Source organism: Theropithecus gelada, chromosome X (genome assembly GCF_003255815.1).
Source record: "Theropithecus gelada isolate Dixy chromosome X, Tgel_1.0, whole genome shotgun sequence".
In the NCBI taxonomy this organism is placed as follows: Eukaryota; Metazoa; Chordata; class Mammalia; order Primates; family Cercopithecidae; genus Theropithecus; species Theropithecus gelada.
This window is the reverse complement of record NC_037689.1, coordinates 9,320,887-9,340,206: the sequence shown is the minus strand read 5'-3', so window position 1 is coordinate 9,340,206 and position 19,320 is coordinate 9,320,887. Positions and strand designations below refer to the sequence as shown.

General features: G+C 37.7%; 1 protein-coding gene across 2 annotated transcripts in view; it reads left to right on the top strand.

The window, feature by feature from the left end:
- The window catches only part of CLCN5 (chloride voltage-gated channel 5), a 162,671-nt gene that overhangs the window by 107,882 nt on the left and 35,469 nt on the right, over positions 1 to 19,320 (top strand). For both annotated transcript variants that reach the window (XM_025372928.1, XM_025372929.1), the window contains exon 4: positions 2,950 to 3,096. In XM_025372928.1, coding sequence (XP_025228713.1) covers positions 2,950 to 3,096 — 147 coding nt within the window. The remainder of the gene's footprint in view (positions 1 to 2,949; positions 3,097 to 19,320) is intronic.

Genomic DNA, 19,320 nt, shown 5'->3' with positions numbered 1-19,320 from the left:
ACAGAATGAAATTTTCTCTTCTTTTCTTTTCTTCTCTTTTCTTTCTTTTCTTTTTCTTTTTCTTTTCTGATAGAGTCTCACTCTGTCGCCCAGGCTGGAGTGCAGTGGTGCCATCTCCACTCACTGCAAGCTCCGCGTCCCAGGTTCACACCATTCTCCTGCCTCAGCCTCCCGGGTAGCTGGCACTACAGGCGCCCGCCACCACGCCCAGCTAATTTTTTGTATTTTTAGTAGAGATGGGGTTTCACTGTGTTAGCCAGGATGGTCCCGATCTCCTGACCTCGTGATCCACCCGCCTTGGCCTCCCAAAGTGTTGGGATTACAGGCGTGAGCCACCGCACCTGGCGTTTTTTCTTTTTCTTTTTTGAGACGGAATCTCACTCTGTCACCCAGGCTGCAGTGCAGTGGCACAGTCTCGGCTCACTGCAGCCTCCGCCTCCTGGCTTCAAGTGATTCTCCTGCCTCAGCCTCATGAGTAGCTGGGATTACAGGCACACACCACCACGCCTGGCTAATTTTTGTATTTTTAGTAGAGGCAGAGTTTCACCATGTTAGTCAAGCTGGTCTCGAACTCCTGACCTCAGGTGATCCGCCCACCTCGGCCTCCCAAAGTGCTGGGATTACAGGTGTGAGCCACCGCATCCGGCTGATTTTTTTTTCTTAAATAAAAAGTAAAGGCACTTCTTCCTGAATGACAGGCGAGAAGACAGACGGAATCAATTTCTCGTGTGTTGTTGGCAATAGGAAAAACCTGCTAACAATCCTGTATTAGGCCTGGTTCCCTAGAAGCAGAAGCAGAGACAGGATTTGGTGTGAGTCCTTTACTGAGAGAGTCCTCTCAGGAGAAAGGGATTGAAGAAAGCAGGATAATGAAGGGCAGAAAAGTCCAGCAAGTTTGGATTGGTGAGCAGCAAGGGAGCTTGGCTGAGACTATAAAACATGGCTTCTTAGTATCCCAGCACCCATTTGATCCACACATCAAGGTTAGCTTTTGTAGCTGAGGAAATGGTTTTATGGTCAATAATTTTGTACATTATTAGTACGTTGGGGTAACTTTGTATCCTTCCCTACCTGACCATATATCATCATGTATGCATGGTAGTGTTCCAGTATAACCTATTATTTAGTTCACATTTGCACAGATTTCAAGTTACTTGCGCATGCTAAAGAAGAACATTGAGATTGCATTTCTTTTTTAATTTTATTTTAAATTGATATGTAATTGTACATATTTATGGGGTACAGTGTGATGTTTCAATACATGTATACTTTGTGTAATGATCAAATCAAAGTAATTAGCATATCTATCACCTCAAACATTTATACAGGAAATTTCCCTTGGGGTATCTGTTTTCTTGGTTTTAATCATCACCTTGATGTTGTTAACTCCCAAGTCTTTGCCTCTCAGTCTTCATCTCATCTGGCCTATCCAGCATCACTTTTGTATCTGACCCACTATCCCACGATGATTCATACATAGTAGGTGTTCATAAATGTCACTCACACTTCAGTCAAGCTGGTCTCTTTATCACAAATGAGGTATTGTGAAATTGAACACATGATTTGGACCTTAACTTTAAAAAAACAACAACACTAACTGGGCAAGTTAGCCTTTTGCAGCTTTCAGTTTCTTTTTCTGCACTAGGAGTGATAATGCCATAGCATAGGAATGTAGGAAACATTAAAGGAAATAATTCATTTTAACCACATAGCCCAGTGCCTAGAAATTGACAAGTACCTGGTAAATGTTGGTTCTTTCTCCTTTTTGCTGAATATTTAAGGCCTACTTTTTAGGCCTCTTACTTAATTTATCCTATTTGGTTTTTTACCACATTTATCACACTTAGTTCTGACAACCTAGGACAAGAAGTTTCTTAAAAGAGTTGGAAAGTTTAAAACAAATAATATTTGTGTAATAGAACTTTGCTGGCTATGATTTTTGACTAAGATTTCCTTTAAAAAATAGGGAGGGTGGACCTACGTAAAGTTGGCCATAATGCTTTTAAAAACTAAATAAATCAGTATACTAATATTTTTAAGTAAAATTTATAATCTGAAAAAATTACACTTGGGATGAAGAACATTTTTCATCTTTAATATTGAATTCTTAAGAACAGCATTGAATGGCACACTATGTTTCTTTTCCCCATGTCAGTCATCTAGTATTTCTGTGCATGTACACTGTATTAAGACATCTGGGAGAGTCAGAGGAATAAGATAATGTTTTTTTTTCCCATTCCCAAATGGCCGGCACGTTTCTCAATACTGATGTCTAGTTTTTATTTCAGTTGATTACTTGTGAACTACCGTTACATTTGTACATGTGCCCTCATTTGGTTTTATACTCATTTGAATGATTCTCAAATATTGCCATCAACTACATGGTAATGCTAGAGGTACATTATATCTAGAGGATAACTGAATATATTTAGTTTATATAGCATGAAAGAAGACATAAGACTAAGTCCCAACCCAAAAGGTGAAAGGTGAAGATTACCCAGATGTCCATCAACTGATGAATAGATAAAATGTGGTCTATCCATACAGTGAAATAATATTCAGCCATAAAAATTAATGAAGTGCTGATACATGCTGTAACATGGATGGATATTGAAAATATTATGCTAAGTGAAAGAAACCCGACACAAAGTGTCACATATTGTGTGATTTCATTTATATGAAATATCCAGAATTAGCAAATCTATAGAGACAAGAAGTATAATAGAGGTTACCAGGGCCTGGGGGATGGGGAGTTACTATTTGTTGGGTACAGAGTTTCTGTTTGGGATGATGAAATAGTTCTGGAAATGGATAGTGGTGATGGTTGCACATTGTAAGTGTACTCAATACTACTGAATTGTATACTTCAAAATGGTTCAGATGGCAAACATTACATGTAAGGAACTTGAAGATAATTGTTATAAGCCTCCTATTTTTCTTTCTGCACAGGTGCCATGGATAACAGAGGCTTTCAGCAGGGGAGTTTTAGTAGCTTCCAGAACAGCTCCAGTGATGAAGACCTGATGGACATTCCAGCGACCGCTATGGATTTCTCCATGAGAGATGATGTTCCTCCCTTAGACCGAGAAGTAGGAGGTATCATTACTGGTGATGATAAATTTATCTTAATTTTTTAAAATTTATGTACAATAAAATTCATTTATTTTCTGGCACATAGTCCTGTGAGTTTTTAACACATGGCTAGATTATTGTAACTACCACCACTGACAGGATACAGAACAATTCAGCTCCCTAGAGAATTCCCTCTTGCCACTCCTTTGCAGTCAGACCTCCTTCCTCCCTAACCCCTGGTACCAGTGATCTTTTCTCTGTCCTTATAGTTTTTTTTCTTTTCAATGATGTCATATACATGGAATCACATAGTATGTCACTTCTTGAGACTGCTTTCACTCAGATTAGTGCCTTGGAGATTCATCTAAGTTGTTCATTTCTTTTTCTTGCTCAGTAGTATACCCAGGAGTAGGATCACTTAGTCATATAGTAAATATGTTTAACTTTATAAGAAACTGACAAACCATTTTCCAGAGTGCCTGTACCATTTTGCATCTGAACTAGCTATGTATGAGAGTCCTACTTGCTCTGCATCCTTAACAGCACTTGGTATTTTGGCCATCCTATTATAATACGTAGGTAGTGTTATCTCATCATTGTGTCAATTTAATTTCCTTAATGGCTAATGATGTTGAATAGCATTTCATGTGCATATCTGCCCACCTTATATACTGTCTGATGAAGTGTATGTTGAAATCCTTTCCTCTTTCTATAACTGGATTTTTTATTAACTGGAATACATTTGTAAAATTAAAATCCCCCTCCTTGGTTATCTGGTTACCTAGTTACATATTCTTTTCAATGGCTGCATACAGTTTCATGGTATGTTTGTGCCATGGTTTATTTAACCAAGCTTCTGTTGATGCACATTTCAGTTGTTTCTGATCTTTTGCTGTTACAAACAATGCTGCAACGAACAACCTTGTATCCATCTCTTCTAAGCATATGAGAGCATTTTTGTCACATGAGTGTATGAAAGTGCCTATTTCCCCACAAAGTTACCAGTGCTGACATTACCATTCTTTTTTATCTTTACAATATGATAGGATAAATAGATCTCAGGATTTTAATTTTCATTTTTTTACTTAATGAGGTTGAGCATATTTTTATATGTTTACACACCATTTCGATTTCTTTCTCTGGAAGTTTCCTGTTCATGTGATGTTCCTATTTTTCTAATGGGCTGATTATTCTTATTTCTTTATCAGAGTCCTTCATATACTATTATTACTCTTTGGTCTGATGTCAGTTTAATATATTTTATCCACTTCTAGTTTGTCTCTTTTAACTTTGTTTTTTTAAACTTACAGATATTTAAAATGTTTATATAGCCATGTATATTGCCCCTTTCCTTTATGACTTCTGAATTCCTTATTGTACTTAGAAAGGACAGTATCACTTTAAGATTACATTTGTATAGTTACTTTAAAACTCTGTCTGGTTCTTTAACTGGGGTTACCATTGTCAAAGTAGACAGAGAACAAGGAACTGCTGTCAAATTCATTATTTAGCAAGCTCATATTAAGTACATATGACATTGTAGACACTTTGCTGAGCTCTGGGAATTAGCAAGGCTTGAAGATACCATCCCTGCCTTCATGAAGTTGATTATAGCTAGCTAAATAGCCACATAAATACTTATGATAGTTCCTACCCCTTAGAGTTATTTTCAGGATTAAATGAGACAATACATATATAGTGCTTATAACTATACCTGGCATAGAGTTAAGTACTCAATAACATGTTCAGTATCATTATTTTATTATTATTGCTAAAACCCTGTATTATAAGTTCTATAGCTCTTATAGGAATTTAGCAGAATAAGCATTTCATGTGTGGATGTGTCTGCGAAGGACTGGAGATTTCATAGAGAAGGTGTTTTGGAGTGAGGTCTTGAAAGATTAGTTATTTGGTAGGAAGAATGCTTCAGGCAGAAAGTATGTTTTTACAGAGATATCAACAGGCAGAATCTATGGAGGTATAAAAAGGCAGAATATAAGTCCGGATAGCTTAGTTGGTGTTACGCGCATCCGTATAAGAGACCACTTGAGCAGGCTTAGTGTGAGCAACAAGGCTGTTTATTCACTTGGGTGCAAGTGGACTGAGTCTGAGAAAGGAGTCAGTGAAGGGTGGTGGGATTATCATTGGTTCTTACAGGTTTCGGATAGGCAGTGGAGTCAGGAGCAATTTTTTTGCGGGCAGGGGATGGATGTTACAAAGTACATTCTCAAGGGTGGGGAGGATGTTACGAAGTACATTCACAAGGATGGGGAATATCACAAAGTATGTTATCACAAGGGTGGGGGAATGTCACAATGGCTTGACCATAGTGCGGCCAGCTCAGAGAATCTTACAGTCAGGGCCTTGAATGTCATGCTAATAAGTTTGAATTAACCTTATTGTCACTGTAAGGATGAAACTCCTTCATCAATTCATTCAACAAATAGTTTTAGAGCACCTGCTGTGAACCAGGCACTATTCTAGGCACTGGGGATACAGTGGTGGGATTAAGACAAATATTGACCTAGAACTTAGATCTAGGTGGGGAGGGCAGTAAACGAGTAAAAAGATTACTTAGTTAATTACCCATCATGATGAGTACTAGGATGGAAATAAACTGAATAACAATAGATTATAACTGGGGAATGACACTTTAGTTAGGAAGGTCAGGGAAGGTTTCTCTGAGGAGGTGACTAATTTGGGGTGAACATACCAGTATAAAAGCCACAGGTTAAAAAGAATAACAAGGAATTTGCCTTGGGGAAGATATGTCAGGAAAGTGACAGTAGGAGAGGGCCCCTGAATTTAAAGTTCATAAAGGAAAGGTACTGATGGTATAGTATTTGGTAGTCATCTGCCTACTTCTACAAAAGAGAACTGTGTTAGCATATTGCTTCCGCTTATGTGTAGTCATAACCATCCTGAGTCAGTTATACCAATCACCGACTTTAGTGAAGTGGTCAGTTAGGGGGATTCATGAACTTACATTGGCTACCTCTACTTAAAGCCTTCTGGTTAAACCAGAGTGGCTAATCATTGTTACTTCTAATAGAAAATGGTATCCATCATCTATAACTGCAAAGTACTTTGTGTGTTCATGTTGCTCTCAGTAGATGATTGCGGCAAGTGACTATGTATTATTCTCATTTCATAGACTAGAAAACTGAAGCAGAATGAGATTTTGACATTACCTATGACTATAGAATGTGTTTTCACGTGAATAGTCCTTCATCACTTTTCATTAGCCTTTACAGGAGAACTACTGCTTCTAGTTTACAAGGTCTAACCGTAAAATAATGAGGCTACTTTTCATGAAACACACATGAAAAGCAGCCCACTTATAGCCCACTCTGTAGTGATATAACTTTCTTGCTTTGCTTTCTAATTGCTCTTACTTTATTTAATGTTTTCACATGGGATTTCCTAATAAAGAAAACAACAACAAAAAGGTCACAATGTCCTTGATATTCAGAGGAGAAACTGCATAAAATACTACATTTTGTACCAGGCACAATAGCACGCACTAAAAAGATTAGCGAGAAGGGGCTTGAAAGGCAATAAAAGTGGTTCTTGTTTTCCAGATGGCTAGAGGGCTTGATTTATGAGGAATGAATAAATAAATTATGCATACATGGTTAAATGCATCTGAGGTAGTGTTATAGTAGTCTGTAAATTAGAAGAAACATAAACATGGAGATCTGAAAGAAGGTGGAGGGAATAGAAAAAGAGTTTGAGTAACAGAAAAACACGGAGGACTGTTCTCACAGTCCATCTGTTCTCACTTCCCTGCCTCTGCAGCCTGCACCTATGGTCAGCAGTGCATTCATTCATTCATTCACTTATTCATTTGATACTTATGGAACACCCAGATATGAGCCTAGCACTGTGCTGTTTTAGTAATGCTCTTCGATTCCCTTTTTTTCCTCACCTCCCTGTCTTTCTACCTAGTGTGCCTTGCTACTCCCTAACTGTTGAATGAGGAGACATTCCTGGCAAGGAGAGTAACACAGGTAAAGGTCCAGCAGCATGAGAGAGCCTTTTATGTTCAAGAAACAGAGTCTGCATATTTGAGGTCTAAGGCCCCTGGGGTGGGAAGGATGGTGGCAGTTGGAGCAAGAAGGAAGACTGCAGGGGCTAGGGTAGGAGGAAATCTAGTTAGAAATCTAGGTGGGGTCCAGATTGTGTACACTTTTTGACCTCATTTGTAACCAAAGCACAATCAAATGACTTAAAAGCAGAGGAATGATATGATCACATTTGAGTTTTAGAGAATTTTTGGCAGTGTGGAGGGTGGCTTGAGTAGTGTAGGTTGGAGACGGGAAGACCAGTGAGTGAAACTTGTTTTTTTATAATCTAGGCAAAAGATCAAAAGGCCTGAATGAAGACAGCAGGAATGTAGAGGAAGAAATAAGTTCTGGACAAATTTCAGAGGGGGAACTGATAGGACCAATTAGATATGGGAAATAAAATAGAAAAGAGTCAGGGATGACTTCAAAGCCTAAGCATATTATTGGGTTCCCCATACCGCCTGCTGAATTTCAACATAACCTACCAAAATCCAGGAGAGGAAAAAAAATCTTAATACTGAAATATGATAGAATAAAAAACCCGAGGGTACTTGAAATTTACGAAGTAAATTGCGAAACATTTCTATCTGTTTTGCCACACTACAAAAATATGTCATAGTTTTCCTCCAGAGAGAAACTGAAAACAAAGTAAAATATCTTGGGTTCCAACTCATGGAGAAATCTACTATCATCACTTCAGTTAGGCTTCCCTCAAGCTGTCTGACTAGAGCAACTGTGTGGATTGTGTGGGAACGAAAAGAAAAGGTATTTTGAAATTTATCATTCTTAATAACACTTGAACTTCCCTAAACACTTAGCCTGGAAGAGTGGCAAACATTAATGCTGCCTTTTGAACTTAAAAAAAAGTGGCCCATATGGAAAGCTCTGCAGGGCTATAAACCACATCAGTTTAATATGCTGAATCTTTAAAATGAAACCTATGATGATGTCCACAGGCTTTAAAGGGTTCATTTAGGTTACTTAATTAGGAAAACGGCCAAATTTTAGAATTGATATCCTCTAATTTTTCCCCTGCTTACTTTTTTTTTATTAGCTAAAGTACATAATTTCTTCAGATTTACTTAGTTTTTACCTAAATGTCTCATCCAGGATACTATATTACATATTCATCATGTCTCTAAGGAGCTAAGGGTTCCTCTTGGCTGTGACAGTTTCTCAGACTTTCCTTGTTTTTGATGACCTTAACAGTTTTGAAGAGTACTGGTCAGGTATTTTGTAGAATGTCTCTCAACTGGGATTTATCTGATGTTTTTCTCATGATTACAATAGAATTTTGGAGAGGAAGACCACAGAGGTGAAGTGTCTTTCTCATTATGTCTTATTAAGGAGCACATACCATCAATATGACTTATCACTGTTGATGTTGACCTTGATCACCTGGCTGAGGTGTAATGTTTGCCAGGTTTATCCACTGTAAAGCTATTTTTTCCTCTTTCCGTACTGTACTCTTTGGAAGGAAGTCACTGTGTAGACCAGCGGTCCCCAACATTTTTGTCACCAGGGACAGGGACCAGTTTCATGGAAGACAACTTCATTTTCAACGAAACCGGTGGTGGGGGGTGAGGGTGATTTTGAGATGAAACTGTTCCACCTCAGATCATCAGGCATTAGTTAGATTCTCATAAGGAGTGCGCAACCTAGATCCCTCGCATGCACAGTTCACAAATAGGGTTTGTGCTCCTCTGAGAATGTAATGCCGCCACTGATCTGACAGGAGGTGGAGCTCAGACAGTAATGCTTGCTCACCCTCTGCTCACCTCCTGCTACACGGACTGGTTCCTTACAGGCCACAGACTGGTATCAGTCCATGGCCCCGGGGTTGGGGACCCCCTGGTTTAGATCACACATAGGACTAGGAAGTTAGGTTTCACCTCCATGAGGGTGAAATATCTACAGAAATTATTTGGAATTGTTTTACATGGGAGATTTGTCTTTTCTCTCCCATTTATTTATCTATTAAATCATTTATATCAGTATGGACTTATTTATCTTATACTTTGAGTTATAATCCATTACTAAGTTTTGTTGCTCAAATTGTTCCAACTTTGGCTATGGGGAACTCTTTCAATTGGCTCCATTTCCCTTTGACAAACTCCTATCATTGTGACAAACTCCTATCATTGTGGGGTCTTTTTTGAGCATATCCTTATTTTTTGGCATTACAGCATGCTCTAGGCTCATATTACGTATTTCCTCCCCCAGTGCTAGAATCAGCCATTTCTCCAAGGAACCCTGGTTCCTTTTATTGGAGAATGGTATTAGAAACCATGATATGGATACTAGGTATGCTCCTTTCTGCTGATGGCATTTGTTGCTTCTAGGCCCTGTTAGCCAATGCAGTAAGGAAATATGTGTATACTGACCCATACATATATACACACATACACACATATCTATGAATATATATATATATGTAACCACCTGTATCTACAGTAAACCAAACATGAGATCATACTCATGTCTCTAATTCTAATCTATTACCACATGGATCACTCTAGCCTCCTCCCTTTGCTTGTCTATAACCTCCGAACAGTGAGAAACCTGGTTCCTACCACTCACCATCTGTTACTTAACTGTTTACTTCTGGTATATAGTCATATGCTGCATAATGACATTTTGGTCAACTACAGTCTGCATATATGATACCACATTTTAATAGTTTGTGCTATAAATAGTACCAAATTTTTACTGTACTTTTTCTATGTTTAGACACATACTTACCATTATGTTACAGTTGACTACAGTATTCAGTACAGTAACATGCTATACAGGTTTGTAGCCTAGGAGCAATAGGCTATACCATACAGTCTAGGTGTGTAGTAGGCTAGACCATCTAGGTTTATGTAAGTACACTCTATGATGTTTGCACGATGATGAAATTACCTAACAACACATTTCTCAGAATGTATCCCCATCATTAAGTAATGCATGACTGTACATGTGTAGTGGTTTCAGAATTGTTAACCCATACCCTCCATAAGAAACAACTTTATCAAGAGTGCAGTGTTTATGCATCATTCCTTTTGCTTTAGTGTTACAAATTTTATTCATTTTCACAGTTACCTGGGTCTACATTTTTCCCCTTTATCCCTTTCATTGAGGCTGTTTTATAAATTTGTGATGCAATTAAATTCTTTTCTCACATGCTGCATTCTATCCTGGGATCTTCAATCTTCTAAATGATTTTTTTTAATTTGCATACATTAGGTTCATTCTTTCTACTGTGAAGTTCTATAAGTTTTGATAAATATATAGTGTATCCATTATTACAGTATCATGTAGAATAGTTTCACTGCCTGAACAAGTCCCCTGAGTCCGTGGCAACCACTGACCTGTTTATTGTCTCCATAAATTTGCCTTTCCCATAATATCATGTAAAATGAATCATACAGAATATAACCTTTTTGGACTAGCTTCTTTCACTTACCAATATGCATTTAAGATTCATCCATGTCTTTGTGTGGATTTATTGCTCATTCCTTCTTATTGCTGAATAGTATTCCATTGTCTGTATATACTACTGTTTGTTTATCCATTCACCTACTGAAGGACATCTTGGTTGCTTACTGTTGGGGGCAATTATGAATGAAGTTGCTGCAAACATCTGTGTGCAGGTTTTTATGTGGATATAAATTTTCAAATCAAGTAAGTAAGTATTTAGGGGTGCGATTGTTGGATCATATGGTAAGACTATGTTTTGTTTTGTTTTGTTTCATAAAAAAAAGTGCCACCAAACTGTCTGCCAAAATGCCAAAGTGGCTATACCGTTTTGCATTCCTACCAGCTATGAATGAGAGTTCCTGTTAGTTTGAATCCTTGGTATTGTCAGTGTTTTGGATTTTAGCCATTCTAATAGGTATGTAGTAGTATCTCATTGCTTTAATTTGCGTTTCTCTAATGACAAATGATGTTGAGCATCTTTTCACATGCTGTTTGCCATATGTACATCTTTCTTTGGTGAGGTTTGGGTTTTTTGCCCATTTTTAATTTGGGATTTTTTTTTAGAGTTTGAGTTATTTGTATTTTGGATACCAGTCCTTTATCAGATATATGTTTTGTAAATGTCTTATCCTAGTCTGTGGCTTGTCTTCTTGGCTTTTTTTTTTTTTTTTTTTGAGATGGAGCCTCGCTCTGTCGCCCAGGCGGGAGTGCAGTGGCGCGATCTCGCTCGGCTCACTGCAAGCTCTGCTTCCTGGGTTCACGCCATTCTCCTGCCTCAGCCTCCCGAGTAGCTGGAACTACAGGTGCCTGCCACCATGCCTGGTTAATTTTTTGTATTTTAGTAGAGACGGGGTTTCACCATGTTAGCCAGGATGGTCTCCATCTCCTGACCTCGTGACCTGCCCGCCTCAACCTCCCAAAGTGCTGAGATTACAGGTGTGAGCCACTGTGCCTGGCCGTGGCTTGTCTTTTTATTCTCTTTACAGTAGCTTTTGCAAACCGAAATTTTTAATTTTAATGTAGTCTAACATTAATTTTTTTCTTTCCTGGATCATGCTATTTGTATTGTATATAAAAAGTCATCACTGAATCCAAAATCATGTAGATTTTCTCCTGTGTTGTCTTCCAGAAGTTTTATAGTCTTGCATTTTACATTTAGGTCAATGGTACATTTTGTGTTAATTTTTATAAAAGGAGGAAAGTCTTTGTTTAGATTATCTTTTTAACATACTTATGCCTAGTCATTGCAGCACTGGTTGTTAAAAACACTGTCCTTTCTCCACTGATTTGCCTTTGCACCTTCTTTAAAGATCAGTTGACTGTATTTGTGTGGGTCTATTTTGGGGCTCTCTATTCTGTTCTCTTCATCTGTGCATCTTTTGGCAATACCATGCTGTCCTGATTACTATGGCTTTATGGTAAATCTTGAAATGAGGTAGTGTGAGTCTTCCAACTGTTCAGCTTCAGTATTGTGTTGGATATTCTAGATGTTTTGCTTTTCCACAGAAGCTTTAGAATCAGTTTATTGTAGCTGCAAAATGACTTGCTTGGGTTTCTGTTGGGATTGTGTTGAATATATAGATCAAACTGGGAAGAATTGAAATCTCAATAATACTGAGTTTTACATCCCATGAACATAGACTATTTATTCAGATCTTTAATTTCTTTAATCAGTATTTTGTAGTTTTCTGCATATAGATCTTGTGTATATTTTCTTAGATTTTGACCTCTAAGTATTTAATTTGGAGTGGGGGGGCTACTGTAAATAGTATTGCTTTTTAAAATGTGCAATTCTAGTTCATTACTGGTATAAGGAGAGCAATTGACTTTTGTATATTGAGTTTATATCCTGCAGTCTTACTATGTTGTCTTTTTTTTTTTTTTTTTTTTTTTTTTTTTTTTTTTTGAGACGGAGTCTCACTCTGTGCCCAGTCTGTAGTGCAGTGGCGCGATCTCAGCTCACTACAAGCTCCACCTCCCGGGTTCATGCCATTCTCCTGCCTCAGCCTCCCAAGTAACTATGTTGTCTTTATTAGTTCTAATAAGTTGGGTTTTTTCCCCTTCAGGATTTCTTTAGGATTCTTTGGGATTTTCTGCATAGACAGTTATGTCATCTGCAAATAAAGACAGTTTTATTTCTCTGTTTCTAACCTGTATAATTTTTATTACCTTTTGTTGTCTTACTTTACTAGCTAAGGTGTTGAATAAATGAATGGTAAGAGAAGACATCCTTGCCTTCTTCCTGCTTTTAGGGGAAAAGAGTCTAGTTTCTCACTATTAAGTGTTATATTAGCTGTAGGGCTTTTTTTGGTAGATGTTCTTTATTAAGTTGAGGAAATTATACTTTATTCCTACTCTGCTGAGAGTTAATCATGAATGGATGTTGAATTATGAATTATGTCAAATGCTTTTTTGTTGTCGATTGATATATGACTTTTCTTCTTTAACCTATTGTTATGGTAGATTACATTGATTTTTGAAATGTTGCTCCAGCTTTGCATACCTGGAATAAATTCCACTTGGTTGGGATTCCACTTGGTTGGAGTTAATTGATATTATGCAATGTTGAATTCAATTTTCTAATATTTTAAAAGAATTTTTACATCTATGTTCATGAAAGGTATTAATCTGTAGTTTTCCTTTCTCGTAATGTTTCTATTTGGTTTTCATATAGTTTAATGTTGGCCTCATAGAGTAACTTATGAAGTGTTCTCTCTGCTACTATTTTCTAGAAGAGATTGGGGAAAATTGGTATCATTTTATCCTTAAATGTTTGGTAGAACTTACCAGTGAAACCATGTGGGCCTGGTGCTTTCTTTTTGGTAAGGTTATTAATTTTTGATTCAAAAATAATAATAGTGAATACATTTAAGTTCTGCAGGTTTATTTTACAGCACAATGATGATAGTTAATAATAAGGTATTGTATGCCTGAAAATTGCTAAGCGAATGTATTTTAAATGTTCTCACCACAAAAAATAAGCATGTGAGATAATGAATGTGTTATTTAGTTTGATTTAATAATTACAATGTATACATATATAAAAACATGTACACCTTAACTATGTATACAGTTTCTGTTTGTCAGTTATACCTTCATAGAGGTGGAGAAAAAATAGAAGTGGGTTGTTTAGGCTTTGTGTATTTTGGGATTTCTAGCTCTCTTTGTTATTTATCTCCAGTTTAATTCCAGTTTGGTAAGAGAGCAAACTTTGTATGATTTCTAATCTTTTAATTTTTTTTAAGTGTGTTTTGTGGGCCAGGATGTGATCTATCTTAGAAAATATGTGTACACTTGAGAAGATTGTGTATTCTGCTGTTGTTGGATGAAGAAGTTGATAAATGTCAATTATATTCAGTTAATCCGTGAAAAAGATGATAATAATAGATATGGGGCTATTCAGATGTTCTGTTTCTCCTGTGTAAGTTGTGGTAGTTTGTGTCTTTCAAGTAGTTGGTCCATTTCACTTGTTAGTAAATTTGTGTTCATAGTATTTCTTTATTATCCTTTTAATGTCTGAGAGATCAGGAGTCATGACCTCTTCTTCATTTCTGATATGGCAATTTGTGTCTCCACTCTTTTTTTTTCTTGGTTAGCTTGGATAGTAGTCTATCAATTGTTGATCCTTTCAAAGAACCTGCTTTTGTTGATTTTTCTCTATTTTTTCAACTTTATTGATTTCTGTTCTAAATTTCTTATTGTCTTTGGTTTGCTTTAGGCTTATATTGTTCTCTTCTTCTCCTAGTTCCCTAAGATGGAAGCTTAGTTTATTGATTTTAGATCTTCTTTTCTAATATATACATTTAATCCTATGAATTTCCCTCTAAGCACTGCTTTTGCTGCATCCCTCAATGTTATGTCTCACATATGTTATATTTTCATTTATTTCAAAATATTTTAAAATTTGTCTTGAGAATTTTTTGACTTACAGGTTATTTGGAAATGTGTTGTTTAATTTTCAGGTATTTGAGGATTTTCCAGCTATTTTTCTGTTTTTCGCTCCTATTAATAGTTCAATTCCATTGTGTTGGGATTTACAGCAAACTGGCTAGGACTTGGGCTGTATTTCATGTTTGGTGTAACTAGGCACCAGAGGCTTCAAATTCCTCTAGTGTCCTTGTTTTTGTCTCTCGTCTTGATTGTGAGTTTCCCTGAGGACAATTCCTCTAGAGAGTCTGTGTCTTGCAGCTCTTTCAACTGTGATCCACTGTTAGTATACTTGAGCCCTGTTGAAGTGGTGGTGAAGTATGGGGGAGGTGGTAATTTTATAATGCTCTGATTAAACATCACTGTTTGATGGAACTGTGTTTTGTGGCTATGACCTTCATACATTTTTCTCCAGTAGTATAGCTTTTTGTCCTCCCTGCCCTCTACTCTCTTCTTTGACTGCAACATTCCCAATGTGTTTACTTGAAGCCCTGCACCCTGTTGAGTATATTCCCCTGCTTTAGGTGAGATAAGAAGGCTAGAGGGGGTGGGAGTGGGAGGAATGTCCTTCTCCCAACCAGGATAAGGCTCAGGCAAAGTATTTTCCCCTGAGGCCTTTGTTACGGAGAAATCTCTGGCAAATTTCACAATGATACCTCTTTCCCTCCCCTTGTCAGAGCCAGGAGGGATTCTTAGATCTTCACTGTGAGAACTTGGTGGGATTCCTGGAGGTAGAGCTTTGGTGTAGGCGCTCCGCTAAGACTGTGGTCCCCAGGAGTTTTTTGTACTCACACTAGTCCACACTCAGCCTTCAGCAGCTTGTTCAAGTTGCCATTTGTGTTTCTACCAGCTCCAGCCATTTCTACTCCAGGTAAGCAGATCTCAGCTGTGTCTCTTTGAATAAGCTTGTCTCTTCAGATTTTGGGGTGGCAGTTTCCTCTGCAACCTCAGTTCTCCAATGGGTCCAAGGAAGATCATTGATTTTTTTTTTGGTTTATCCAACCTTTTGTTGTTGTAAGGATGAGAGTAATAACTTCTAAGCTCTTTGCTTGCAGGAGCTGAATCCAGAGGTTCCCCATTTTCATTTGATAAAACCACTTTGGTCCCTTCTTGAAGGAAATATATTTTTTGGCTCCACTTTGTTCCAATTTATGACACATGGTAGAGGAAGGGGTTGCTGTAATGCCTCAGGGGGTATGCGCCATATGTTTCTAAGATCTGAGGCTACCAGGTAATCCAGAGATACTGTAGCCATATGGGTATAGCTCTGTGTAGTTAACCATAGGCCAGAAATGTTGAGTCTCAGTGAGATACTAGATAGTCCTGTACCTCGCTGATGAGCTGAGTCTTACCTTTCTTTTCTAATGATTGGTAGCACCATTTTATGATCTTGCCAGTAGATCATTCTCAGTTAGCTATGCAATCAAAATATCATTTGGAATTCCTTAAAGATAAGGGCCTCTCAGAAGTCATTCAATCCAATATATGAGTGACCAAACAAAAAATCAACTCTTAAATGATAGAGTATGAATTTGGAAGGGACCTCAACATTATACTTGCTAATATCCCTTCATGTTACAGATGGCAAACCTGTAAACTCACAGAGAGTAAGGCAGTTGCCCGAGGTGACACAACTAGTGAGTTATGGAGCTAGGATTGGAATCCACATCTTCTCACTGCAGGATAATAGGTCTGATCACACTTTGTTCTTGTTTAAAAACTGAATAAGCCGCCTTCCTCTCAGGGCTTTCCCTCTTGGTGTTCACCAGAAACTATCACCTGCTTTGTCCACAAGTATCCCAGTAATCTGCCTTCCAGAACATAGGTCTGCTCCTTGCAGTGTCCTGTCTCTACTCTTCCAGTTGCATTGCTAGTATTTTTTCTTTTCAAAATCACTTATATAACTCATAAATATATCTCACTATAAAAGATTCAAACAATACACAGGTTTTTAAAATGTGAAAGTCTCCCCTGTTCTTCCCACTCCAGAGACAACCACCGAAAAGAATTCAGTATGATCCTTCCAGTTCTTTCTCTATCCAGTCACATATACAGACACACATTAAAAAAATAAAAAAAGACATATTCTTCTTATTTCGTGACTTGCTTCTTTCACATAATATGTCTGGAATACATTTCTATTTCACTACACACCAGTCTACTTCTTTCCTTGCACTATTTCCCTATTAGTAGATAATTTTATTGTTTCTGGGTTTTTGCTACTACAAACAGTGCTGCAATGAATAACACACATACACTGGTGTGCACGGGTGCAACTGTGTCTTTAAGGGTAATTCCCACATGAGATATATATATGCTTTTTTGAAACTTATTTTTCTGTCCATGACATCACACAATTCCTATGAATCCAAGGAGAATTTCACGATTGGTATTTTTCTCTCTTGAAATTCCACCCCCCCTCCCCCGCCACTAAAGAATAATTGCTAGTCTCGTGTGCCCAGTTTCCTTTTGGAAATTGATAGAAACCAATGTAGACTTAGGACAGAACTGGAGAATTCCAGTTCTAAACAATAATTAGAAGTTATTAGGCAGGATCATGCTACCCAAAGGATTTCCCAACACTGTGGTATGTAATAGGCATTTTAGGGCAGTGTCTCCCTACCCATGACATTCCCCATTCTCTTGACAGTCCCATAAATGTGTACAATTGAGAAGGAAGGAATGAAGAATAAGTAAGGGAGTAGGGCACTGTTTACTTTTTGTGGAGAGCCCTCTCAGCAATTTTGTCAAATCTAGCCCCTTTACTTCATTGCTACATTGCTTTCTGTGGCATCTTAGTCCAGTGGGAGCCTGCAGATACCAAGCCAAAGTCCTCATGCTGTTTTGGTTACTTTGATAACTCTGTCAATTAGCACCCTGGTTCCACTGGCCATGAAAGTGAGTTGAGTCAGGAACTTCCAGATTTGAGCAGATGCTGGGAATAAGAGGGCTACAAGAGATATCTACAACCCAGTGAAGATGGAGCTGTATCCACTGGGAATAAAGAGTCAGAAGGAGGTGTTAGAATCTGAATTCATGCTTGTCTCCACAGCTTTTCCTATGCCTTTCTGCCGTGCCCAACCTTCCTGTATTTTTCTCATAACTCTCAAACTTCATTTCGATATAATAGATTTGTTGGGGTTCTTGCAGTTCCATTTCCCATAGCCTTCACCACCCCTTTTATTGCCTAGTTCTCAGCAGAGTCGGGATAGAGTCTCTTCTTTGTTGTCCTTCCTGCGTGTTAGACACCTTCCAAGTTTTAACTTGCTATAAACAGGAACCAAAGCAGTGGATCACTAAATGAAATGAGTGCAGGGATGAGATTCAAAACAACGCAGGCACTGCCCAATCAGATTGGCTGTCAGACATAGCACTGGGGCAGTGTCCTGGAGCCTCCTGGTATTCCATTTGCTGGATCATGGGTAAGTTCAGGAGTTTCTAGGGTAGGGTGAGATGGGGGAGGAGAGTCCTCAGGAAAAAAGTGGTTATTTATCTGTAGCTACTGAAGTATTTCAGTATTTAGCAAACTGGTATGGCATATAGATGCATACCAACAGAATAGCTGCCCTGAATAAGTGTCCCAGGGGTCGACTAAGAGTATACTAAAGCATAATGTAGTCTTGGATAGATACTATCCAGGACTTAGATAGGAGGGCTACTCCAACAACATTTGCTTTTTGACCCTGGACTTAGTTAAGTGGGAAAACAAAATAGAAGCAAAATGAAGGCACAAGTTGCTAGATAGAAAGTTCCTACAAATGTTGATTAATTATCAGGGCTTCTGCTGTAATGTACTATCAGACAAATAGGTGAAATGGGATGTGAAAGAGTTTATGTGACTTACTGGGAGATCTAGAATGGATGAACCAGTACAAGAAGGGAAGCAGGGTGCAGGTATGGAAGTAAGAAGTGGCATATAATAGGCTCTTAGTATTTGCTGTTGAATGCAAGTAAAGTTTAAATGACCACAGGATGAATATCTGCTGATGTGTGCTAGGCATGATGTTGAATTTTTTATACATGTGGTTCCAGCCTTGCAAAAATACAATATATCCCTGTAAAACTGAAATACATTTTTTAACGGGACTATTTTCAAGTCCTGTGATATATACCAATAGCCCTGCCCCATTTCTTTGAGTGCTTATTTATTTCCTTAGGCTGTTGCCAATTAGTGAGCCCTCATGCAGCTATAATATTACTAAAGCAGTACTTCAAGGTCTGTGCATGAGATTTCTTCCTATCCTTTTTCCCCTTATGTTTTTGTTAGTGTTTAACTAGTTCACTTAATCAGTTACTGTTCAGCCCCCTAGGTAAATTTCTAATGGCATATTGGTTAGGGATTTAAATAAACATTATTCTCAACAGATTTTTTTTTCTTGTATTTTAAGGGGTTTTCCAGTTTAAAGCATCATGTGATTTTTAGAAAAAAAATTAGAAAGTGGTTTCCATAATGGGAACTGAGTTAAATACATTCATTTATATGCCTGCTCATTCAAGCAGTGTGTTTCTAAAGACCTGTTGTTAAGTCTTAGACCTGAGTATAACCCTACGGGAAAGCTGTTTCAATGTTGACTTTTTTCTGACTGGTTTACTGTACGTTTTTCCTGGACTCAGGCAATGCAAATTAGCCTTTTGGGGGCTTTTTGTTCTGTCATTCAAGTTGAGATCTAATTGTACTTTAAGTTGAATAATTTTTCTGTTAGAACATTAAGTTATTTTATATATAACATTTACTATGCCTTCAAAATTTGAAATAAGTTTTCTTTTTTTTTCTTTTTTTTTTTTTTTTTTT